Source organism: Muscardinus avellanarius, assembly GCF_963383645.1.
Source record: "Muscardinus avellanarius genome assembly, chromosome: 20".
Lineage (NCBI taxonomy): Eukaryota > Metazoa > Chordata > Mammalia > Rodentia > Gliridae > Muscardinus > Muscardinus avellanarius.
This window is the reverse complement of record NC_137806.1, coordinates 12,223,500-12,248,583: the sequence shown is the minus strand read 5'-3', so window position 1 is coordinate 12,248,583 and position 25,084 is coordinate 12,223,500. Positions and strand designations below refer to the sequence as shown.

The window sequence follows — 25,084 nt, the reverse complement described above, 5'->3', positions numbered from 1 at the left end:
AATTTTTTTTGTCCTGTGTGCAACCTTATTAAACTAGAAAATCTTGTGACAAAAAAAAAAAAATTACTGTGGAGACAGCAGTGCTTTTGTCTGTTGGGTTTGCGTGTCTAGGTGAGCTTTTCCCCACCGGGGACAGAGCTTTTCTTTTCTTGCATTTTCAAGATTGTCACGGCTGTGTCCGTCCAGAGGTCTGGGCAGAGTCCAGGGTCGCCTTAGCACAGGTCATCCGTCTCCCCTAAGCCTTTCGTCATGAAAACTGAACTGCATTTCCCTTTGACTCTGCAAAAGGCATCCTCACTTTTACCTGTTTGTGGCAGGAAGGGATAGGAAAGCTGGTTCAAGGCTGAGTTATCACCCAGTGGTAAAGCTCTGGCCCCACATTCACGAGGCCCTGCATTTGATCCCCAGGACTGCAAAAAACCCAAACAATAAACTAAAAGCAGACCTAGGGGCAATAGTATGCTTTGGTATTCCCCCTTTATTCTCAGACTTAGGGTTCTTGTGTTGACATTTTGGGTTAGTTTATTTTCTGAAAGGAGGAGGAAGACAAGAATAAGAAGAGAATTAGATGTTTCCCCCTTAGTACTGGGGATTAAACTCACGGGAGCTCTACCACTGAGCTACATCCCTTGTTTCATTTTTGAGACAAGGTCTCACTAAGTTGTTGAGGCTGGCCTCAAACTTTCAGTCCTCCTGCGTCAGGTTGCTGGGATTATAGGCGTGTGCCACCACGCCTGGTGAGAATTGGATCTACCACTGAGCTATACCCCCAGCCCCACTTATAAAATTTTTGTTGAATATTTAACTTGCATGATTATTTTTCTGCAGATTTTCCTGTGTTTATGCTAAGGGACACTCATTTTTAATAAGTGTTCATACCATTTCTGAAGTTCACTATTGTAGCTTTGTCACTCAGAGTACATTAAGAGTAAAATATCAGCTAACTTTTTTCATTAAGAGGCACTTTATATATCTAGCCAGTGGTATTTTTGTGATAATCCTTAAAAGAGGCACGGAGTCTTAATTGTAGTCATATGTATTGGACATGCAATTGAGATGTATATGGATTCTTTTACACACGTGTCCCTAATGAGCCCAGGAAAGCACTGGATATCACCCTGATACCCGCTTTATGGAACCTACACACAGGCGGACATTTGTGCAAATTGATGGACATGATATAGTTAAAAAATCTAAAAAATAAGTTCCTGATGCTAACTTTAGAAAGTATAAAGATAAATGTCCCTGCCCAGAAACGGAAATGATCTTGTTCTGATATTTTTATTCCTTGATTTTTTATTTATTCATTTTCCTTTCTGTGCTATAACTTTTATGAGTTGTTTAGAAAATGTCCATTGTCAAAATGATAGTTGTATGAAGAGAATAAAAAGAATATTTCTCTGTCTGTCTGTCTGTCTCTCTCTCTCTGTCTCTCTCTCTCTCTCTCTCTCTCTCTCTCTGTGGTAATAAAGATTGAACCAAGGTCATTCTACCTTTGAGCTCTACCCCCAGTTTTATTTTTCTTTATTTTAGATCCCAAAGCCATTCTATCCCTGAACCACACCCCAGTCCTTGTCTTAATTTATTTTGGTGCACAGTCTTACTAAGTTGTTGAGGCTCCAAGTTCCTGGGGCTGGTCTTGAACCTGTGGTTTTCTTTCCTCAGCCTCCCAGTTACTGAGATTACTGGCTTGGATCCCAGTACTGGGCTTGAATTTTTACTTCCAAACAGGGTCATGCCACGTTAGCGTGCACTGGCCTTGAACCTGTGATCCTCTCCTAGCTCTCGCCGTACTGGGCTTAACAGGTGTGTGGCACCGTACCCGGCTACTGTTTAATCTTCTTGAAAGAAAGAGACTGCGTGAATTCATGTCATGAAATAAATAATGAAACACACGCAGGCCTGCCTCGAGGAAGCTGAATGTATCATCATCCCCCACGCACAGTGGCTTATAGAGCGTCATCTCCTCATTAGAACCCCGCGTCGGCCTTTGTGTCCATGTCAGCTCTCACCGCCTCTCTCCTGTCTCCGCGCCCCACCCCGCGGTGAGGATGAGTCCGCAGGTGTAAGGTCCATTTCTCTTAGAATCACGGCTCTTGTTTTGACCCCTAGTTTGATTTTCCTTCCGTTTTATACTCTGAGCTATGGAAAGCCCACGCCACAGCCATTTGTCTTCTAGGTAATAACAGGAGCCTACTCCTTATTGATCAGCATACTGTTGGCCCCCCTTGGAGAGCTGAGCCATTGTTTCTCCTCTCTCCCAGCCTTTTCATCTGTCTTTTTAACAGGATAGGGAGGGTGCAACCCCACCCCTTGCCCTGCCCTGGAGAGGCTAAATTAGGGTAGTTTAGAGAGCCGGGCGATGCCTCCGGTCTCCGGGATCCCTGTTGAATCACCTCAGGCTTTTGCCCCGCATCTTCAAGAAATACAGCCAATCTGTTGACTCTCCTGCCTCATTCTGCTGAGCTTTTCTGGGTAATGTTAGTTTTCCTTCTTTTTCTTCCTCTGTCCCTCACCTGTTTTTTCAAACAGGTATTGTCCCAGGCCCCTAGGTGTCAGCCCACAAGGCCAGCGCTCGGTCTCCCTAGTGTTGTGGGAGAGAGCCTCGTGGGCCCTAGCACTGTCCAGCCTTGAGTCACTCTGCCCTGTCCACAGTCCAGCCCTGTGTTCCCGGGGGCCAGGGCTGGTTCCTGCCTGGTGCCAGCTTGCTCGGTGTTGGGGACTCCGCAGGTGTCATGGGAGGGGCTCCTGGAGCTCTTGACCCAGTGTCTGGCTCCAGCCGCAGATGATCTTCCATTGCCAGGACAGGGTTTCCATTACGATAAAGTGCTCATGCCTGGTTGCTTACTTTCTCCTCCTCATCACTTTTCTCTGTGTTTAAAATGAGCTTCCTGTTTATTCTGGTTCTTTTAGATTATTACTTGGAGCAAAATGATTTGATAAAAATTTTATCTGTCGAGATAAAACAGGAGACCAGTAACTTGAGTTTTTCACAATGGAAATACAAACAAAAACTAGCGAGGACTCTGCTATTTTTTACCACCTTCCCACATTCATCATTGTGCAAATAATTCATGTCGCAGAAGTTTCCTCCAATGCGTAGACAATTGGCTGTGTGGTGTTCAGTGACCTCTAACCATGGTGTTGCTTTTGAAACCTTCAAGGTTCCCCCAGCAGAGACGTGGGACCGTCGCTGGGTCTGAAGAAGTCCAGCTCGCTAGAGAGTCTGCAGACTGCGGTTGCCGAGGTCACCTTGAATGGGGACATTCCCTTCCATCGCCCTCGGCCGCGGATAATCCGAGGCCGGGGTTGCAACGAGAGCTTCCGAGCAGCCATCGACAAGTCCTACGACAAGCCCACGGTGGATGATGATGACGAGGGCATGGAGACCCGTAAGTGGCTCCCAAAGCGGGTCCCAGGGCACCCATCACGGGCAGGGCGGGGTTCCGGGCTCTCCAGGGACCTCTGAGATCTAAAGGCTTTTCGTAATGGGAAGTTGACATTTGCTCGGGTGCGTGGATTCCCTTGCAAGCGTACAGTGGGGTTGTGCAGAGGCCATGCGCCGTGGGATACTGTAGGAGATTGAACGCCATGGCAGGAGAGAGAAGCAGTGTCTTCGGCCAACATTCAAGTGAAGATTTTGTTAAAAATGTAAAACCACTTTTTCTCTCACCGTTTTTTGAAAGACACAGCTACTTTTTATGAAAATGTCATTTGAAATTCCTCTTTGTTCTACTACCTTTGAGCTACACCACTAGTTGTATTTTTTTTTTTTTTTTTTTTTTTTTTTTTTTTTGCAGTAATGGGGATGGAACTCAGGGGCATTCTACCTCAGAGCTGCACCCCCAGCCCTATATTTTATTCTTTATTTTTAAAGAGTCACACTGAGTTGCAAAGAGCCTCACTAAGTAGCTGAGGCTGTCCTTGAACCATGATCCTCTGTCTCAGCCTCCTGAATGCTGGGATTACAAGCGTACACCACCATGCCCAGCTTCGCTAGTCGTACTTTAATCTTTAGTTTGAAACAAGGTCTCATTGAGTTGGAGAGGGCTTCACTAAGTTGCTAAGGCTGGCTGAGAACCTGCAATCCTCCCATCTCAGCCTCCCAAGTACTGGGATTACAGTGTGTGGCACCACACCCGACTTATTACAAACTGTTTTAAGCCAAGTTGATTGAAATGTTTTTCCATCCTCTACTGAGGAAAAAATACGTGCTTCATAAAACTACTTCCTGGGAGTTATCTTTATAGTTAAGCATTTGTTACACAGAAATAGTCATTGCATTTAAAATAATGGAAAAACCGGACTAATGTACTTACTCATAGGTGGAAGCCGATAGGAAACCTAGTGGTAAAAATTATCGATTAGCTTATATTGCTAATAGTTGCTAATTCGCATTTTAGTTTTTGACATTTTTGTTGTTGTTTGTTTATTTTTAAGAAAATCTGGAGGCCCTGCAGTCCAGCATGGAAGCAGAGACCAGACATGGTTTTTGTGGGTTGTAAATCTCCTGCGTTCTAACCTTTGGGTAGACCACATCCGTCACACATACCTAAGGAAGATTCTGATGGGGACAAAGAGCTTTATATAAAAAAGAACACATTCGGAGATTTAAAGCAAAATTATGTAATTTCCCCCCGTAATGTGTCATGTGTTCAGAAAGATGAATATTTCTGCCATAATGTAATATGCAAAGCAAGATGTGGGTGAAGGCTGGCGACATACCCCCGCCCCCCTAATCCCCATCTAAATCTGGACAGATTGTCACTCTCATCAGCCAATGGTTTCAAATAGATGCAGCCTCCTCTCGCCAGAGGAAGAACACATTTCCTCTCTGCGCTGCCAACTCTGGTCTCCAAGACCCTGAATCATCTGAGCCCTGGACCCCACGGAGCTCACGGCCCCGTAATGATGGCGCCGCGCCATCCTGTTCATGACACTGGACATCTAGAGATTTTACTTCTTCTGTTCTGGGTGTTTATTTAATAATATTAAATATACAGTCCTTTGGCCCCTCAAGCCCTATATTTTTAGCATTTCTACTTTAGGATGCTTCTGAACGTTTTCTTGTTCTACTTAAATGTTATTTAAGTCCCTTGGTCCAATCCAGTCTCCTTACATGATGCGTCACTCATTTCGAATAGAACAGGAGTTGGCACGCTTGGTATGTTCTTGTATATGTCAGCTTCATATTTCGATAGCGTAATACCCGGGGCAATTCACTTAAAAAAGAAAAGGTATATTTAGCCCGGCGTGGTGGCACACGCTTGTAATTGCTGGGCTTGGGAGGCTGAGACAGGAGGATGGCATAGGTTCGAAGCCAGCCTCAGCTACTTAGTGAGGCTCTTGGCAACTTGATGAGACCCTGTTTCCAAATAAAATATAGGTCTGGGAGTATAGCCCGGAGGTGGAAAGCCCCTGGGTTCTACTATCCCAGTACCACCAAAAAAATAAAAGAAAGAAGGAAAGGGTTCATTTAGCTCCTGGTCCTAGTGGTTCCAGTCCCAGGTTGGGCGGCCTCATGCCTTTGGTCCTCTGGTTAGTAATCGGCATGGTAATGGCAGAGTGAGCTTACGTCTGGAGCTCGGGAGGGGAGGGGCACAGCCCCTTGAGCGAACTCCGCCGGTGGCCCAAGTCCCTCCCGAGAGGCAGCATCTCTCAAAGGCTCCGCTGTCTTCTACTAGTCCCCACCCAAGGAGACCAAGTCAGGGGCACTTTAACCTTGGGGAACACCTACCCACCCTCAGGAGCTCTTAGCCCTTGCGGAGGCCGCCGCAGGCGTTCCTGCTAATGTGACACCGCTCTCACCTGGTGTGAGCATGGCTTTCTTTTAGAATGTGAAGTAGTGTGCATCTAAGTTAGCGGGAATCCAGGGTAGTTTTGATTTGTATTTTCCTGATTGCGAGTGATGTCCAACAGTTTTTTTTTTCCTCATAGATTTCTTGGCCATTTGTATTTCTTCTCTGGAGGAGTTCTGTACCCATATTTATAGCAGCAGAACTCACAATAGCCAAATTGTGGGGCCACCTAGGTGTCAGTCCGGAAAATGTGGTCTGGACACACAGTAGAATTTTACTCAGCCACAGAGAGCACTGTTTTGCTATCTGCAGAAAAAATGGGTGGGGCTGGGGAATATTATGGGGGCTAGCCAGTCCAGAAAGTAAAGGCCTCTTTTTCCTCTCATATGCGGGAACTAGGGAGAATATAAGAAAGAAAGGGAACTTCAGAGAAATGAGGAGAGAGATCAGAATAGGGGAAGGGGTCGGGAGGAGGAGGAGGAGCAGAGGGAGGACTGAGGCCAGAAACTGTTCAAATGCCGCTCAGTCTGTTTCTGGAGGTTTCAGGACCAGTCTCAGTAAGGTGTGTGGGGAGAGAGGAGGAAGTGCTCCAGCGCTGCGCCTTACAGGTGCATCGCTTGAATCTCAGTGTGATGTGGAATTACGATGCACCAATAGAAGTATTTTAAAAATTAAAAAAACTTAAACTGAAATAATAGATTCTTAATGGGAATCCCAGTATATTAAAATAGCTGCTTTTCTTTCTTTCTTTCTTTCTTTCTTTCTTTCTTTCTTTCTTTCTTTCTTTCTTTTTTTCTTTCTTTCTTTCTTTTCTTTCTTTCTGTATTGGGGATGGAACCCAGGGGCCTTTTACCTCTGGGCTACACTGTCCAGACCTATTTTTTATATTTTATTTGGAAACAGGGCCTCACTGAGTTGCTAAGCTGCTGAGGCTGGCCGTGAACCTCCCAAGTAGTGGGATTACACCTCCCAAGTACTGGGATTACAAGCGTGCGCCACCACGCCCGGCTAAGGGTGCGGTTTTGGACAGGAGCTGGAAGGCGCTGGGGTGGGATGGATGCTCGGCGCCGCCGTGCTGCAGCCACGGAGTGTCCCTGTGTTTTCAGAAGTCCCGCCCTTGACATTACTTTTCAGTTCCGTCTGCAGAACTTTGGATCTGGCCAACACGATGCACCTGCTGTAAATTTTGAATATTTGCGTGTAGAGTTGTGGGACTCAGAGTTAGTGCCAGGAACCCCGGGGTGGGAGACAGGCGACGTGCTTCCTCCACGCCCGCGGCTTGGTCCACCCCCTCAGCCCTGGGCCTTCAGCTTCATCATTTGTGAAACGGCAGCTTTGGGCAAGTCGGTCACTCCCTTCTTCCCTGTGTGCTGCGACCTCCGGCAGGAGCGAGCCCAGCAGGTTTGGGGCGAGCGGAGCCCCAGTGCCACCTCTCCCTGGGGTTCCCATCCTCGGCCTCAGCTGTTGCTTATTGGGTCGCTGGAGGAGTGTCTTAGCCGTATTCACATCGGGGCTTTTATAAAGGTTAGACATTGTAGAGGCAGTGCGCAGTTTGGGTAAAGTTCTGGTTCTGTTTTTCTGTGTTTCTGGGGTTCCTTCTAGTTCGACATCCCGCGACTGCTTCCTACCCCTAGGCTTCCCTACCCGCATCCTGCCCTTGAGCCTCTCACGCCTTCTGTGTGGCCTGCAACGGAGACCTGTGACTGTTTTAATCCCGCTTCCCAGGCCCAGGGCCTAGAACAGTGGAGGGGCCGCTGGGCATCCTTCGAGTCCTTGAGTGCGCTCCCGGCCCACACCTGCCAGTGTGTGGCAGCAAGGGCAGAGAGGTGGTGAGCGTGCCCGAGATGCTGCCCTGTGCCCATCCTGTCCCATCGGACTTTGCACGCCTCAGGCTCCGTAAACCCTTGGTCTTAAAAAGCATCGGGTGCCCTTTCTACAGGAGGTCATGTGACTGTCAGCATTACGTCCCACTGGAGGCCAAAGGTACCGGCCTGTTGCGAGCTACCTGCTGGCTCCTTCGCTGCTCTCTGGCTTCCTTCCCAGACCTTCTCAGGTCTGGCCTGTGCACTTCTGCTCCTGGTCCCTTGTCTCTCGTCGCCAGCCCTGTTCACAGCCCATGTCCCTAGGCAGCTCTGGACCCTGTCTGGCGGAGCAGAGGCCTCTGCCGGGGCTGCGGTTGAAAAGCTGCTGCCCAAGGTAGTGGAGCACGGTGAGGAAGCAGAGCTCGGCGCTTCAGGGCTGCGGGCACCCAGACCAGTGCAGCCTCCTGTTTGCTTCTTCTTCTTCTTCTTTTTTTTAGTGGTACTGGGGTTCCTGGAAACCCTTCTACCTCTGGGCTGCACTCTCAGACCTATTTATATTTTATTTGGAAACAGAGTCTCTTAAGCCAGCGAGGCTGGCTGGCTTCGAACCTGTGCGATCCTCCTGTCTCTGCCTCCCAAGCGTGGGGATTACAAGCGTGCCCACCACGCCTGGCTCCCTTTTGCTTCTGGCTCTCCTCCTTGCAGGGAAGACCTGGGCAGCCTGGTGATGCTCTGGTCGGCTGGGCCCTGCCCCGCCCCCGCCTCTGTGTTTCTCAGCCCCAAACAGGTGCCCCTCTTCTGTGCCTTGCTGAAATGGAGGCTGGGACGACAGCCAGGCCAGGAGGCTGGGCGGCGGGCGGGGGCCGCGTGTGTCTGGTGTCTGTCATCTTCTGCCACACTTCTGCGCTTCCTGTGGAGATGGCAGAAGCCAGAGTTTTTGTCTCTCCTTGGATCCATCTGGCTGCTTCGTGTTGTGCGAGTTGTCGGAGCTCTGTGCTCTGGGACCCATTATCTCAGAGGCCACACCTGTGTTTGACAGGTCAGGGCATCCGCAATCTGCTTCACCCTTCATGCAAATGACGCACCCAGCCTGGCGTCGCAAGCGGCTCCTGGCCCCCAAGTAAACCAGTTGCCTTTGACCAGGGGAACGCTTGGGGATGCTGATTTTTTTTTTCCTCTTTCTAAAAACCCAGAATCCCTTAATTAAAAGTTGCCAAGAAATGTAAGCCCTGTTATTAATTTAGTAACAGCTTTTTCTTGGAGTTTGCGGGTATAAAATACAGCAGAACAATATATCTCTTCATCGTGCTGCTGGATTTGGGATCTATTGAGTTGAGGATTTTAAATGATGACTGTATGTCTCACAAGCCGTGGGCGAGTAGCCTGCTGTATTTTCATACTGTACACCTCTTAGGAGACAGGAAAGCATTGCTGGAAAATATGCATAATTTTGTTTTGGGGTAGGAGATTTGAAGACTCTAAACTTATATTATTAAATTGATCTGAGGGCTTCTGGGGAAATTGTGTTCTTTTATTTGCCGCACAGTTGACATATGGTGTATTTTTTAATTCTCAAAATTCTGCCCACTCCTAGCCTCTTCTTGTCACCATATTTGAGTTAAAATAATATGAACTAATTTTCTCATGACCAGAATTCATTAGATTATACTAACTCAGTAAGAAGTCAGCATATAAGTTTCAGAGTCAAGGTATCTTATCAACTGTTTCATTTAGTGAATCCATTTTCATGAATAATTTGGATGTTGACCTATAAAATACTTGTTTTGAAATAGTAGGAAAAAGAATAATACATCATGTCATCTTATGCCCACTTATACCTGCAGTTTAATGAAAGAAGCCTTAAGGAAAGGAACTGCCAAATAACCAAAGCTCCTGATTAAATTTATTTTCCAAATGAAAAGTAATGTAAGAGAATGTCGCAGTGCAAAATCACGTCAAAAGTTGCTTGAATTATAGAATCTTCATTTCTAAATGCTTTGTAGGGAGAAAAGCATTTAAATATCTACCACATCATAGTTGGGAATTGCATGGTAGAATGGGCCTTTGCTGGTTCTCAGTTCTGTAATCTAGAATGTGTGCCTGCGTGTGTGTTTGTATATGTGTGTGTGCACATGCGTGCTCTGTGGAGTAAGCCCAGGGATATTCTCTACCTATGAGCTATACTTCCAGCCCTATTTTATTTAGAAACAGGACCTCACTAAGTTGCTGAGGCTGGCCAAGAACCCATGATCCGCCTATTTGAGCCTCCCAGGTGCTGGGATTACAGGAGTGCGTCCCCACTCCCAGCTCCACGTAGAATAGCAAACAAACTTCCAAATGGTAAAGCCCATCACACTGTAAGTACTGTGAAGTATCAAGTGTGTATGAATAAATCATGACACCTAGCCTGATATTTGACTTGTAATTTCCTGAGGAGTTTGACCATTCAATCCATTGGTAACCAACTGTGTGTGTGTGTGTGTGTGTGTGTGTGTGTGTGTGTGTGTGTGTGAGAGAGAGAGAGAGAGAGAGAGAGAGAGAGAGAGAGAGAGAGAGAATATGAATGAGAATGAAAATGGGGATTGAATTCAAGGTTCCTTTACCACTGAGCTATGCCCTTTTATTTTTAAAAATCTTTATACTATTTTTGGCACAATGTAATTGTAGTGAGATTCAAAGTGATATATTCTTACATACACTTTTTCAGATGGGGTTTCACTAGGCTACTCATATTGACCTCCATCCCGTGATCCTTCCATCTCAGCCTCCCCCAAAATATTGGGACTACAAGTGTGCACCGCCATGCCCGCTGGCAGCCAACTCTTAATCGGGCTTGTGGATGAACACAGGCTGCGTAGCACCCGAGCGTAGTCCACCCCACCTGTGTGGATTAGGGTCGGGGAGTTTCCCAGGTTTGGCGCTTGAGGAGCGCTGGGGCCTGAGAGTCCTCAGCTGGACGAGGGAGACACATGGAGGATGCGGACTGGACTGGCGCTGTCCTGGCCATCCACAGTGGACCATCGTTTGGGAACCAAAATCAAATTTACAAGTCTTCAGAGACTCAAGTTTCTCCCGTTATTCCTGTTCCCTGCCTTGCGCTGAGGAGCAGGGCGATGTGGGTGGGTCCTGCCACCATCTCTGGGAGCCTTTTTCCTACTTCAGGCGGGACGGGACAGATCAGAGCGCAGTTCAGATGCCAAGAACAAGTGAGCTAGAGTTTTGATAGCATCTTAAAATCTTTGGAAGAAGGATTGTGTCGTTTCTGTTCTTCCACGTATTCTAAGAACGTGTGTGTGTGAAGTACACCTGCTTTAGAATGTTTCCTCTTTAACTCCCAGTTGCCGAAGCCCCTCTCTAGAATCCCTCCTGCACGCTCACCTGGCTCTCTGTTCATGGGCGTACTTTGTTTGTTGCCACATCAGTTATTATTCCTAACCTACATTTTATATAAAAGCTCCCAATGTCCTCCTGTTGCATTCCAGCTTTGTGCATGTGTGTGGTATATATATATATTTTTTTTGTTCAGCCAAATGTTTGTCTTGCCAGAAGCTCATCCTTCTAATGTTAAAAGTCAGAGTCCAGGACAGCAGATCTGTTACTCGGCGCCATCTGTATCACTAGCTGTTCATTTTCTACATCTTTCTTCCTTTTCCAAAGTCAAAATATTCAACTAAAATAAAAAAGAAAAACAGTCTCTATGTCCCCCCCCCCACACACACACACACTTCCTACGGAGACTTTCCTGTGCCCCGAGCCCAGTCCTCACCGAGTTTCACTGTGTCGTTATTTATCTAGCATCGCTATTGTAGATTTGCAGAGTTCAGTGGAATTTTCTGTTACTAATATCCAGTTGTGACTCACTTAGATTTTGTGTTAAGATGATAAGCTATGAAGACTGTGAATCACCCTTTGTAGAGTTTTTATTGTTGGTTCCTTGTCTTCCAGAGAAACTTAGAAATTGCTGAAGAGGCTACATCTGCATCATTCTGGTTTCAGAGTCCTTTATAAATAGCAACAAGTGACAGGGCTTCGTGCCTTTGGTCCTTGTTAATTGGGTCACTAATCAGCACGTATTTACCAAGGCTGCTTTCAACTTTGTCCTCGCAGAGTACTGGTTGAGTGGTGAATAAGAAATAATGTTGGGTTATCACTTTAGTTTTGTGTTTTTCTTATGCCTATCCAGTGATTCCTTTGAATCCAGGAAACTTGTCAAAGCTGCCTAAAATGACATTAACTGCTAAGCCTTCCCCTTGTGATAAGTAAGTGTAGATACTCCACAGCTGCTTTCCAGTTTGATTTACACGGTGTACCTGCTTAGGAGGCTTTCAGCTATGTTTATTGGCAAATCCAACTCAGACCAGCTTCATCCATCCCGAAGGAAAGATGTTGTCTTATGAGTTCCAGAGCCGGGCAGCTTCTGGGCTCATTACTTAAATAGCCCAGTGAGGTCATCAAAGACCCAGTGTATTTCTGCTCCAGCATCCACAGTCGATAGAGTAGAGCCAGAGCTTTTGGCTCTCTTTTCCAACTGAAAGGAGTTAGTCATGGCTCCAAGCAAGGACTCTGTCCATTCTGGGTCTAAGAACCGTGGCCTAGCAAGTCCACAAGGACAGGGCACCCACAGGATGGCTTACACTTACGGCCCTCATCCCTCGGAGCCAGGGTGCATGCCTGAATGCAACCAGAGTCCCAGTCGAAGAGGAGGAAGAAATGCATCCTGTGTAAGCAACCTGCAGAGGTCAATCCAGGATCAACCCTGGCATCGCTTCTCCACGGGAAGAAATCACTCGTGCCCACATGGCTTGGACTGAACTCTTTTGACAGTAAAGTGTGTGATGACTGGGTACAAGTGTTTTATGGATGGCAGAAGCTGCCGAACTCAGAACGCCACCCAAAACCCCAAGCCGCTTTCTCCATAACCATCACCACGCAGGGCTCCATTTTCCCAAATTACTTAGTGGCCCAGGCTTACGTGATACCTTTCAGAACTAACTAGCTTAATTTGTAACATGGACTAGAATTTTAATTGAGCCAGATTTGCATCTGTTGAAAACATGATAATTAGGTATGTCTTAATTGTAGAATGGCGGTGCTGCGTGAAAGATAAAGAAACAGCTTCACACTCTGCGTCCTTTCAGACAGGAAACTTGAAAGTCCCTGTCTCTCTCGGTAATCACGTGCCAGGTAGTTGGGAGTTCAGTGCTCAGAACAGGTTAAAACAGGCAGAGATGTTGTCAGAAATAGACATTTCTATTTGTTTGGAAAGGAGGTAATCATCTTTCTTTGTTCAGGCTATCTGTAAAAGGAAAGCAAATAATCTCTAAAGATGATCAAAATTAAAGTGGGAAACATCAAAATTTATATAGCATTTAAATAGTAAATGATCTAAACGCAACTGTGTGATTAGCTCTCACTTTGTAATTTATTGTCTGAGCACAGTGGAGCAAGCTGTCCACCGCTGATCCAGCCAGTGCTGTTCTTAGTTGAGAAATCATCTACAGGAATACCTTGTGTTCTCCTGGGAATAAAAATATTTTATGGTGCTTGCTATAAAGCTAATATTAAATGTGCAAAGATTGATTTTAGAATCTGACTAGCTATCAGTGACCTTGAATATATATGTATGTATATATTTTTGAAAAAATTAAACTCATGCAACTAATTTATTGGGACTTCTAAAAGCCATAGCATTTTTATATAGGGGCAGGGTAAAGGGAGGAATTCTTATTTTTCCCTATCGAATGTTTCCTGAGTTTGAAGCATATATAATGTTATACTATAAAAGAACATCTTATGTTTGTGCATATGAAGCTCCATATTGCTAAATATTTTTAATTAGTTGGCATTCAGAGAGATTAGTTAGATCAGTACCCACCCAGGAGAGTTCGTATGATAGTGCATTATCTAAATCAGAACAAGCATGAGGAATTCTGAGATGTGGAGGTATCATTCCACTGGCTCAGGGCTGCAAAGTGAGGTCAGGGGTTTTCGTTTGATAAAAAGAGGTCGCAGAACACAAAATTAATAAATAATACTTCCCCTATCTCACTCAGTTCAGAAAATAAGTGGCATCACATCCACCAGAAAACGACTGTGGCTAGGAGAGGAATTGGCACCGAGGGACTGCGCATACAGTGAGCGGCATGGCGCCGCATTTACTCTGTTGTGGAGCCAGGCTCACACATATGCCCTTGAACTTCTGCCAAAACTATTAGGCAGAAAACTCTCAGGATCGCGCCTGACACTCCCATTCATGATTTATGATAATGCTTGCTGCGGAAGACTGAGGCGTTTACATCAGTTGAGCTCACTTTTGTGTTTGTAGCTGGAGTCATTGGAGAGGGTCATCAAATCCATTAGAGGGGACGTAGCACCAGCAACCGTAGCCTAGACCCGGGACGTGGACCGCGAGCTGCTGCTGCGGGTGGGCTGTGGCCACTGTCGGGCTCCCTGGGAGGGAGCAGGCCTTCTTCTGGAGAGAGAAGATTGGGGAGACTAGAAGTTGGGTAAAAGTTGGGCCGCGGAAAGTCTTTGTCAGCTTGGACCATGAGTCTGTCCTCGCGGTAGCGTGGCTTTGCAGCTGCTGTCTACCCGACAGTCGTAGTTGGAGGAGCATAGAGACGGACATGTGAGATATCACTGGAACAGACTACAGTGGAGGCTGTGCATGTGCAAAGTGCTGTGGAGTTAAAGGGAACGGTGGTTTCCTTGCAGGCACTGGGGAACGTTGGCCAGCTTTAATCCAGCTGGCTGGCGTATACCAAAAGACCTGTTTTGTAGCTTTTGAGAATTGTTTTGTAATGACTTGGTGTCTTGAGTTTGGGGCCGCATCCATTTCTGCAGGGTTGAAGCAGTGGTGTGCAAGGTGCCAGGCAGGAGGCTGAGCTCCTGCGCAGGCCAGCAGGCCACGTTTGCATTCCCTGGGGGCTCTCCTGTGAAAAGACTGCACACTCTTAGCAAGCCCTTGCTTGGGCCAGTTGGCTGGGTTTTTCTTCCCTTCCTCTGTGTATGCCTTAAAAATGTGCAGCCTACATTTAGTAAAACTATGGGTCTTTATTATGTCTATCCAAAAATAGCAACTGGCTTCCTCTTCCAAACTTGGAATTATTATTTGTATATTAATTGACAGAAAAGATAAGCCCATTTTCTAAAGCCGTCTGTCCTTGCCCCAGCAGGTATGTCAGGGGTGGGGCCATCTGGGCGGGGCACCTGTGCAGAGTCCCTGGTGCACGCTCCATCTTGCATCAGTTTCTCAGATGGAGTCACAAGTCACAGCTTCTGGTGACCGCACAAGATTGACCACAGATGGGTGTTTGAAATGCTGTACTGACTCTGGAATTTATCTCTGGGCAGACAGTGTAGTGCCTGGATGGTAGATTCCCAAGCGTGAGCTTTGTGAAGCATGGAATTTGAGCAGTTACGGGGCTGATCAAAGGAAAGCATGGAGGTCTTGCCCACATGCAGCTGTGTCATGGTACACGTGGCCCCAGGCTGTGAGGACGCGGCTGCCAGAGGGACGGAGTTGGTCTCTATGACCTGCAAAGGGCCTTTCAGATGTAGACACAGCGACATCCTGTCTTTTCAGCTGTACCTAGGGCACGGCCTGCTGGAAGAGGAACCACGCTGGCTTGGGTTTTTAGCCAAATATGTCAAGAAAAAGAATCATACACCTGGGTTTTCTGTGTTCTCCTAAGTAGCTGGCATCTTTAGAAAAAGAGAAACCCAAACACTCCTACTTGTGCGTGGTTGTGCCATCATTTGGTACCTCCTCTTGAATTCGTGAGGATGCAGAGGTAGATGGGGAAGACACTGGGACTGTCTCAGCGTGCTGCAGGCCCTGGATGCGGCTGTGGTGGTCGTTCCAGTGCCTCGCTGGAAATGAGCCTGACCGGGTTTCACCTGATGCCGTATTAGGGTCAGTTCTTGGGAAAGACTGAGATGAGGCCCGGCTGCTCATTCGGCCTCAGGTTACGAGAAGCTCAGCTGGATCCCACCATAGCTTGATTCTGGAGAGAATGGCGTTGGGATTCAAGGTGGATTCCCCCATAATTCATACAGTGTTTGGAAGACAGCTATAGGCAACCAGTCTCAGAAAAGACTTCTGAGAATTCCTGTTAATAATGTGCACCCGTGCTTCCCACTCAGGGCAGTCCTTCGAGTTCTTTTGGGAGGTAGAAGCCAGCTTTCGTTCCTTGTCACTCTTCCACATGCAAAGAGTTTGGGGCACAGACAAGTCTTTGCCCCGTATGTCTGAAGTGTTGCTTGAAGGGAAAGAATATTGTCACTAAGCGGTTTCATCCACAAGGTGGAAGGAGGGAAGACTGTCGATTTCCTCATTTTCTGAACCTCTGTTCAGCCGCCTTTGAGCAGCTGGGCATGCAGTTCCTGAGGGTCTGCACCGCAGAAGGGGGTCTTGCAAGTCCTGTCCCAGAACATGTCATTTCGCCAGGAGGCTCTGACTGGGGACAGCCACACCGCCCTGCCATGACACTGCTGGCTCTCTAGCTGGGCAGAGGCTCCACCTAGGTAGGTTGCACATGTACCAGGGGTCATCCACGTCACGTAACCTCACAGGGTTCTGCTCAGCGTTCAACATCATCACCATCCACGTTGATGGCGGGGCCATCCTGCTGTAGAAAATCCAGGAGGGGGAACCCTAAGCTTTTCAGTTCCCTTGCTTTGGTGCCTTGACTCACTATCTCCAATACCCCTTTTTTCTTTCTGTCTCTCAAGTGGAAGAAGACACAGAGGAAAGTTCAAGGTCAGGGCGAGAGTCTGTGTCTACTGCCAGCGACCAGCCGTCCCACTCTCTGGAGAGACAGATGAACGGGAACCAGGAGAGAGGGGGCAAGACTGACCGGAAAAAGGACAAAGCTGGGAAGGAGAAGAAGAAAGAGAGAGAAAAGGAAAAGGAGAAGATCAAAGCCAGGAAGGGCATGCTGAAGGGCCTGGGAGACATGTTCAGGTAAGCCTGTCCCAGTCCCCGAAGCGCACTGCCGGACGTACAGTCACGCGCCACCTAACGGTGGGGTACGAGCAGAGGGAGGCAACTTTAGGAGATGCAGTCGTCATTGCAACATCGCAGCATGAACACAAACGCACCTGGATGCTGCGGCCTACTGCATGCCTAGCACGATGCCTTTGCTCTCGCCCTTGTGGTCCGGAGTTGGCCAACGTGCTAGGTGGCGTGTGACGGTATGGGACCGGGAGGTAAAACAGATACGCCAGAAGCCCTGCTTGGAAAATAGGCCTCTGAGGTCAGCCACGTCTGTGCCAGTCCCAGCTCAGCTCGTGCGTTTTTACTTTCGTAAGGATTTCACTTTAGTTCCTTGGGACCCTTTTGGCCTCCTTCAAGATGATATTTTCCAACTTTGTAAATAACCACACTGTGCAAGGCGGGAGACCACTGTATTTTTGCTGTGCATTGTGGTAAAAGGCCCGTGGAGACAAAGGGCTATTAAAGCAGTGTTTGTTCTTTTTTGTGTGGGAACAATGGCTCATTATTTAAATTTAACATGGAGCTCAAGTTAGTGGTAGCATTTAAAGGTTCATTAATAACAAGTCTATTAAAAATGGTAGAACTCAAGCTTCAATTAAGCTGTGTTGATTAATTTAATACTTCAGTCTGTAAAGACTTCATTAAACGTAGTGTCTGGTTGTTTCTTGACAGTTGTTTTTGTGTCCCTAAATTATACTCCAGGATTACGTGGCATATCATTTTTTACAAATCATTGCTATACAATAAAAGTGACACGTTGTTCAGAAGTTTCACTGAAACTCCTCCGTAAATGTTCATCTAAAGTGATTTATAATATTCAGGCATTTACTGTTAAATATAAAGATTGCTTGATTGTCCCATAAATTAAAGCCCTAAACACATCAAGATGATGGTTTAATATTGAAAACATACAGCACAGCCTCTTGACTTTTCAAAAAGTAGATATCCCGCATTATGACTCCTTTCCCCTTAACTTGTTTTTAATTGCAAAATGTGAACAAGAGTTTTTATGTTCCAGGAATGCTTTGATTTACGAGGCTGAGGCTGACCTCAATAACTCAGGGTGTTATAGACATGTCAGGCCCGGAAAGTCGAGGGATCGGGGCCAGCCTGCAGGTTGCCCGGCACAGCAGATGTGTCCTGTAGATGTCTGAGGAAGCCGGGCGCACGGGCGAAGGAGCTGTGGATTCTTATTAGCACAGGGCCTGGCCTCCTGGCAGCGGCACCTGTGGTTTGATCGGGGCTGTACTCCTGCCTCTCCAAGCTCCACAACATGGGGCCGCTCCTCGATTCTAGGCAGTTTTCTCATCTGTATGCTGCTCCTTCTAAAGCTTCTCCAGTCAAGACCGTCTTTCTTGGTTATATTCACATCCAGGAGGCTTTACAGGATGAACCTGCTCTGAGTGCTGCTCTGTTTCAGCCGAGTCAGCCAGGGCCCTTTCACTCCACACACACAAAGTGAGAGCTCACGGACCGGCCCTCTATGGAGCGCAGGCACTGCCTGGCAGGAACATGGAGGGCCTTTGTATTCCTGTCCTCTTTAGGAGGTGGGTCGAAGCCTCCCCGAGACGTGTGGCACAGTCCCCAGAGTCTCCTGGAGTCTTACTGAAAAAGAATGGCTTGCTGGTTTCCACTCGTCGACCAATATTTACCTGATAGATGCAGGGCTCTCTCTCTGTTCTTATTAAGGGATAATGGATGAACGAACTTCCAGTCCCCTAGAATTGCACTAATTCTAAATGATCTTTGCCTACAACTCGCAGCCCTAACAGCAGACTTTGTATTTGGGGCCCAAGGAGCGTCGAGCGTGAGGGAAATGCACGTTGTACCCAGGAGGCTCAGAGCAGCACGCCGTGGCCTTGTTCTGCTAGAAGTCCTGCCAAGCACGGCAGGCGCTTCTCTAGCTGCAAATCCATAGGATTTGCCTATGGTCTGTAGTGAAAGCTAGCTTGGTGACACAGACACTGACCCATGAGTAACTTCAGAAGTGTGCACACCCTTGAAAACCTTGAGAATTCTGTCTTCAGGGGCAAGAGCCGAAGGGTGGTTTTGGCATTTCTTTTTTTAAATTAGGATAATATTCTCCCAGTGTCTAAGAATGACTGCTAAGAAAGTCACAGATGCTTATACTCCTCTGGGCATCTGGAAGGAGAGATTTACTGGACACCACCTACATTGGCTTATGAGAGTCACTCGTTCAGTTCTTAGAAATTTTACACCCAGTTGTTAAACTTGGCCATTGCTAAAGCTAAATAGATGATATATAAAATACCTAGCTCTTTAATACTCAGACCTGCGCGCTTCCTCCTTGCCTGTGTACTGCGGCCCCTGCAGGCTCTCCCCAGCCCCAGGACCAGAGCCATCAAGCTCATAGCCCAACAAACACCAAAGGGGGTGGTTGACACACGGCATCTCCGTATTCTACAAACAGCTCACTGCCCAGCAGAAGCACATGGCGCCTCAGCGGGACGTGTGAGTGCGTCTCCCGCAGAGTCACAGACCTCCCCTCCTGTCTCCACTGGTTCAGCCCTGGAGGACTAACGTGTGCCATCCTACTCCTTGATGATGAGGTGACCATACTCTCTTCAACATGAAACGAGGTCTCTGCTGGGCAAAGCGATGACGCACGCCTGCAGCACTTGAGAGGCTGAGATAGAATGATCACAGGTTTGAGGCCAGCCTCAGCAATTTAGTGAGACTCTATTTTGAAATTTTTAAAAGTAGCCCAGCTCGGTAGCACATACCTGTAATTCTAGTACTTGGGAGGATGAGACAGGAAGATCATAGGTTTGAAGACAAGTAACTTAGCAAGATTCTCTTTGAAAATAAAAACTTTTTTAAAAGGGCTGGGGAAAGAGTTCACAAGTAGAATGCTCCTGAGTTCAATCCCCCGTACCAAGAATAAATAAAATTAACCAAAAGGGCTAGGAAGCCAGGTGTGGTGGCCCACGATTATAATCCTAGCGTTTGGGAGTCTGAGACAGGAGGATTGTTGTTCGCCAACAGCCTCAGCTACTTAGGCCTTAGCAACTCAGACCCTGAGTTGCAAAATAAAGAAGAATAAAAAAAAAAAAAATAGAAGCCGGGCGTGGCAGAGCACACTTGTAATCCCAGCATGGGGTGGGGGGGTGGAGGCTGAGACCAGAGGATCAGTTCGTGGACAGCCTCAGCTACTTAGTGAGGCCCTCCGAACTTAGTGAGACCCAGTTTCAAATTAAAGAATAAAAAATCTAGGGCAGGGGGTATAGCTCAGAGGTCAAATGCTCCCAGGTTCCATCCCCAGACCCGCAAAAAAAAAAAAAAGAAAAAAAAGAAAAAAAAATAGAGCTGGTGGTGTAGCGCAGAAGTAGATTGCCCCTAGGTTCCACCTCCAGTATTGCAAAAATCAAAAGGTATAGCTGGGCGGTAGAATGTCCCTGGATAGAAACCCAAGTGCCAAAAATCAATCAATCAATTAATTAAAGGGCCTGGCAGTATAGCTTAGAGATAGAATGTCCATGGGTTCAATCTCCAGTACCAAAATAAAAATGAATAGCTTTTTGCTTCTTTTTTTGAAGCTGGCTCTTAATCCTGCCTTTACAATTATTATATGTCCTTACATTTTAAGAAGACTTTTAAAACATTGTTAGAATTTTTAAAAACACTTTTAAACAACCGTCCATATCTACTGTATCTAATTTGAGACTAATAAACTCACAGGTCAGTTCTTTTATTATTTCCTTCTTTTAAGCTACAGAGTGGAATGTAGCAAGATTTTTAAAAAATTCCTTTCCTCCTCCTTCCTTTGAGGAGAAGAGGGTGTGACTTCCTTAGGAAGTTCTTTGAAAGCACTTACTCAAAGGTCAGCTGGGATTACAGACATTCTTCCTAGTCTCTGCTACCTTTTGGGGGGGTTGGGTGTGGCAGCGGTGTAGCCCTGTGTTATTTCTGTTTTGTGGTTCAAATGAAGAAAAGGCTGAGGGCAAGGTTAGAGGTTGGGAGTCTAGTTTATTCAGGCACACATAACAACATATAAGTTCTCTTTATACAACAAAGTCATGTGTTTTCCCTCAAAGACATGCTCGCGGAGTCCACCCCTTCCCCTCCCTCCAGGTTGCTTGGCATTTTGGGTTAAATGTAAAGATAGAGTGGTCCATTGAGCATGTGCCTTTAGTGTTGGCATACACCGGTGCCGTTTCACACACTGCCGGTAAATGGCCCCAGAGATGACTGTGGCTTAGTAACCGATGCGCGGCATCCTCTGCGCATCATGTAATTGTGTTTTCCAGTTGTGGAGGGTGTGATGTGCAGAGCTGCCTTCATGCCAGTTTTCAGCCACAAATTCAAATCTGTAAGCAATCAAATAACAAGTTTAAAGTGTCTCCTGTTCATATTACGTTCTCCTTGTACACGCTGCATCTTCTCTGGCATCTCAGGAGCTCCTATTGTCTTAATTAAAGTGGCTGCCACTGAGAAACCCAGTGTGCTGTGGGCAGGTATACAGCTCCCACTGCGGGATCTTGCTGTGTGAGGCCGCAGAGCTGGGGAGGGAGGGCCTGGGCGCCAGGTCTCAGCACACCGGTCATTCTGGGATGCTGAGCTATTCAAATTTCAGACTAAGAAGAATGTCTGAGAGCCCTGCAATTAGATGAAGTTGTCAGTAAAGAGGAAACTAAATCTGCATGTTGGGAGGTCAGCTTGATGGTGTGCATTTTTTAAAGGAGCGCAGTGGCTTTTTTTTTTTTCTTCTAGGTACTAGGGATAGAACCCAGGTGCATTCTTCCTCTGACCTACACCCCGTCCCTATTTTTTATTCTTTATTTTGAAACAGTTTCACTAAGTAGCTGAGGCTTCCTGCGAACCGTGATCCTCCGTTCTCAGCCTCCCGAATGCTGGGATTACAAGCATTTTTGAGCAACGTGTTTGGGGCTTAGTTTCTATCTCTAGATTGTAATTACCAATGACATAATAAAAAGCCTGTCTTCTCAGATATTAAGAACTTAAAAAAAAATTGGCTCCTTTTTCTCCATCCCTGGAGTAAGTACAGCTTGAAGTCGCTTTGCTAGAAAACTGGACCTCCTGTTGTTTGAAGGTCAGAGAACTCCAGGTGTCCGAAAGCTCAAGGTTCTTAGGAGCGGCCTTGCTGTGCCGTCTCAGCTTAGCTGTCTCTGATAGAAAACCTGGGGCCCTAGAATCTGGAGCAGAGTAGCAGTGTAGTATTACCCTTAAAACTGAATTGCCTTTAAAATAATTACCTGGGCCCCTCGGCCTTGCTTCATTCAGTTCTGGAAGAGGAAACTGGTAACTGAGTTTGAAACCCCGGGTGGAATCAGATACACCGCTAGCGTTTCTTTTTTAGATTGTAATCGTTTTCAGGACACCAGGCACAGGACCAGATCTTAGGACTTAATACTGTCGTTTGGCCGGAGCGTCTTAGGCTTGAGAATAACAGAGCGTGTTGCTGTCCCTCCCTTGCTAGACTTTACTAACCCTGTGTCTGTACCGTGTTTCTCGTTTAGCCTTGCCAAACCGAAGCCCGAGAAGAGATGAACACCCCACCAGATAAAAATGCTGTGAGCAGCGCGTGTGGCACGGTTGCTTTTAAACCAAACAATAAATTGACTTTCGATGGATTCCTAGCGGCTGTTGACGGATTTTGTATACACCATCAGCAGTTTTGACGTTTTAAGAATTTCCATGCTAATCCATTTGGAACTTCCTGATCCTCCTTTCGGGCTTGGGGAGGGGCCGTGGGGTTGAAATGACCACTCCCAAAGGCAGAGGTGCGGGTTGTTTCCTAGCTTTTTTATTAGCCCCTTTTTGTGGAAAACTGTAGTTCTCCACAAAAAGATGCTGGCGTGTGCAGAAATCCTCAGCGCACCGTCGATGTCAGAGCCACTTCTCCCTAGATGCTGCCTGGCCCTCCCCGGACGTGGTTTCTGTGAGACACAGTAGCTTGGGGACAGAGGCTGGTGAAGATCAAGGAGGCAGAGACCCAGCGCGCGCGGTCGCAGGCGCCCCCAGGAGCACAGACTGGGCCAAGCGGGCCAGCTCCAAGGGCCTTTGGGGCCACAGTTAGTGCCTTGTTGGGTTGCAGACCTTAGGCAAAAAAGTGGGAAGCGTTCAGAAGATGTCTGTGCTTAGGGATGGGTGGACAACAGGTTCTCCAAGACCGTCAAAGCAGAGCTACTTTGCAAATAGTAATCCCAAGGTTGGCCGAAGCCACAAGTTACAGGACTATACCCTCTTTGGCGGACCTCCCTGGAGTCTGCCTGGCCAAGCATCCAATCTCATGTCCAAGGGCTAGTGCAGAGGATTTCTGAGGCCCTCACCAGAGAACCGAATCTTCTGCTTGTTGGGAAGACTTGGTTCACTTCCCCTCTGCACCAGGCCCCTCGGGATTGCAGAGGCTGGTGCAGTTAGCTCTGTTGCCAGAGAACTGGCACCCTGATTTACAGGCTGTCGAAGGTCTTGTGGACATGGCCGGGTGGCTTTGGGGAGGATTAGTCAGCTCTGTCTGCAGCCCAGCCAAGCCCCCAAACCCGCACAGGGAGCCCTACCTGTGTGAGGGGCAGCACACCCGACGCTGCTTACCTGCACACACCAGAAATACCAGACCTGGACTTCTTTATGGCTGGGCTAAACTGCAGTGCGGGCTCTAGTGACCAGACTTGTGTTGGTACATTGAAATCCCGTCGTCCGCAGCCGCTGGGGTGGGGATGCAGTCAAGAAGGAAATCAGGCCTCTCTGTGAAACACAGGAGGCACTCTGCGTAATGCAAAGATTTTGCATAATTCATTTGTCCCCTCCTTCGTCTCTAGGACAGAACAGCTGTTTCCTACATGCACATCTGAGAGATTTCTCCACTAAGTTCTGAATTTGCAAATCCCAGGGATTTAATGTAGGCATCTTTAATTTGAACGGATATAGAGGTCCCCATTTTTTTTAACACCAGAAAATAAGTGTCAGGCTGACCTGACAGCAAAGCTATATTTTTCAGATGTTCGTCTCTTCCTTGTCAGTGCTTTTAAGTAGAGACCCCTGGGCTCCGAGGAAGCGCCGAGCCCGTGGCGAGGCCTCTCTGGGACCTTCTGGGCGCTCTTCGAAGGTTCCTCTCCCAGACCTGCAGCCTGAATGCAGACCGTGGGTGTCAAGGATGACACTTAATCTGTGGTCTCCGTAAAGCAAAGCTTTTCACAAAAGAAATTTTTGACAGTGCCGAGATGCTAATTCCAGACCAGTGTAGAAAATGGAATCTCTTTTTTCCCCACTTCAGTTGATGTGAAAATTGAAGTTTAGTGACTATTCACTTTCTAATAGTGTAGGGTGATAACTCCTATGCACGGGGAGGGTACTGGAGCACAGTCCCAGCAGCTGCAGCACCTTCTGGAGCTCACCTGTGACTGTTAGAGGGTCCTTGGCTTCTGCATTATGTATAATGGATCAAGTTTACATTATTCCAAAATGTATTTTTATCAAGCCACAAATTATACGTTAAGATCACCGTTTTATCCTTTCAAAGGTCTTTTAAAGAATTCACTGGAGGCGTGGCTTCTGGCACAATCCAGTGTCAGATGGGTCTCTTCTGACCCGTGTTTAATAACAGCCAATTTAGCAACAAGACTAAAATCAGGTTGAGTTTCAAGTCCTGGTGATAGAGCCCTGTCGGCGTCGACCTTTGTACCCGGGTTTTGTTTTTGTTTGGGATCACTGAGGCCGGGCCAGCCCTGCTGACCTCTGCTCCCTGCATGCCTTCTCCCTCCCCCGCCATCCCTGCTGCTTTGCCACAGCAGCTCTGCCACCATTCCCACACTGTCCAGAAAGACCTCTCTTGGCCCCACCTCTCCTCCAAACCCTCTCTCTCTTTCCTCTGGCCCTTTACAGCTAGCCTCTCCCATCTTGTCTGCCATGTCTTCCCAGGCCTCTGCAGGCCTTGGCCCTTCATGGCGGGTGGTTCTCCCCTGGCACTGCACTGGCCCTGCTGGGTGTTGTCTTCTCTGAGAAGCTGTCACTCCGTCTTCCTGGTGCCCTAGTGCTCAGTCCACAGTCTACCACAACACAGGACACAGCCTTTGGGGTCTGAGTAGAGGCAGGGGAGTTACCTCCTTCCTGGCCCAGCTTCCATGTGTAGGCTGGGTCCTGGAGACTTCCCCAGACCGGCTCCTCCCCTCTTTGCGCCCCATCCCTGCAGTCGGTCAGTTCTGAGCCTTAGAGCAAACCTCAACCGCTACTCTCCCTACACCACACAGCCAGCTTGGTAATGGGCAAAGCCCGTGGGTTCTGTATTCGCCCGTCTATGATCCTGGCACTCTCCCCACCCCCGCTTCCCCCCGCTGACACCGCTTGATGGCCCCTAAGTCAACTGGAAGAGTGGAACAGAGAGGCCTTGGTAGAGCAAGGAGACGATCCCTCCCCAGCCCAGCCTGCTCAGGCCTGCTCAGGCCTGCTCAGGCCTGTGCTGGCCAGGCCCCACACCCACACCGCCACCCTCTTGCCCCAAGCCTTAT

The 25,084-nt window shown here is 47.5% G+C and overlaps 1 protein-coding gene across 15 annotated transcripts in view; it reads left to right on the top strand.

Moving 5' to 3' along the window:
* Positions 1-25,084, top strand: part of PARD3 (par-3 family cell polarity regulator) — a gene marked incomplete at both ends in the record, with an annotated part of 556,932 nt that overhangs the window by 356,306 nt on the left and 175,542 nt on the right. For 12 of the 15 annotated variants that reach the window (XM_080716979.1, XM_080716980.1, XM_080716978.1 and 9 more), the window contains 2 exons: positions 3,165-3,392; positions 16,334-16,565. In XM_080716979.1, the coding sequence (XP_080573105.1) occupies positions 3,165-3,392; positions 16,334-16,565 (460 nt within the window). Of the gene's footprint in view, positions 1-3,164; positions 3,393-16,333; positions 16,566-22,096; positions 22,135-25,084 lie in introns of those variants that run through there. The other 3 variants (XM_080716983.1, XM_080716982.1, XM_080716981.1) reach the window with 1 other exon arrangement.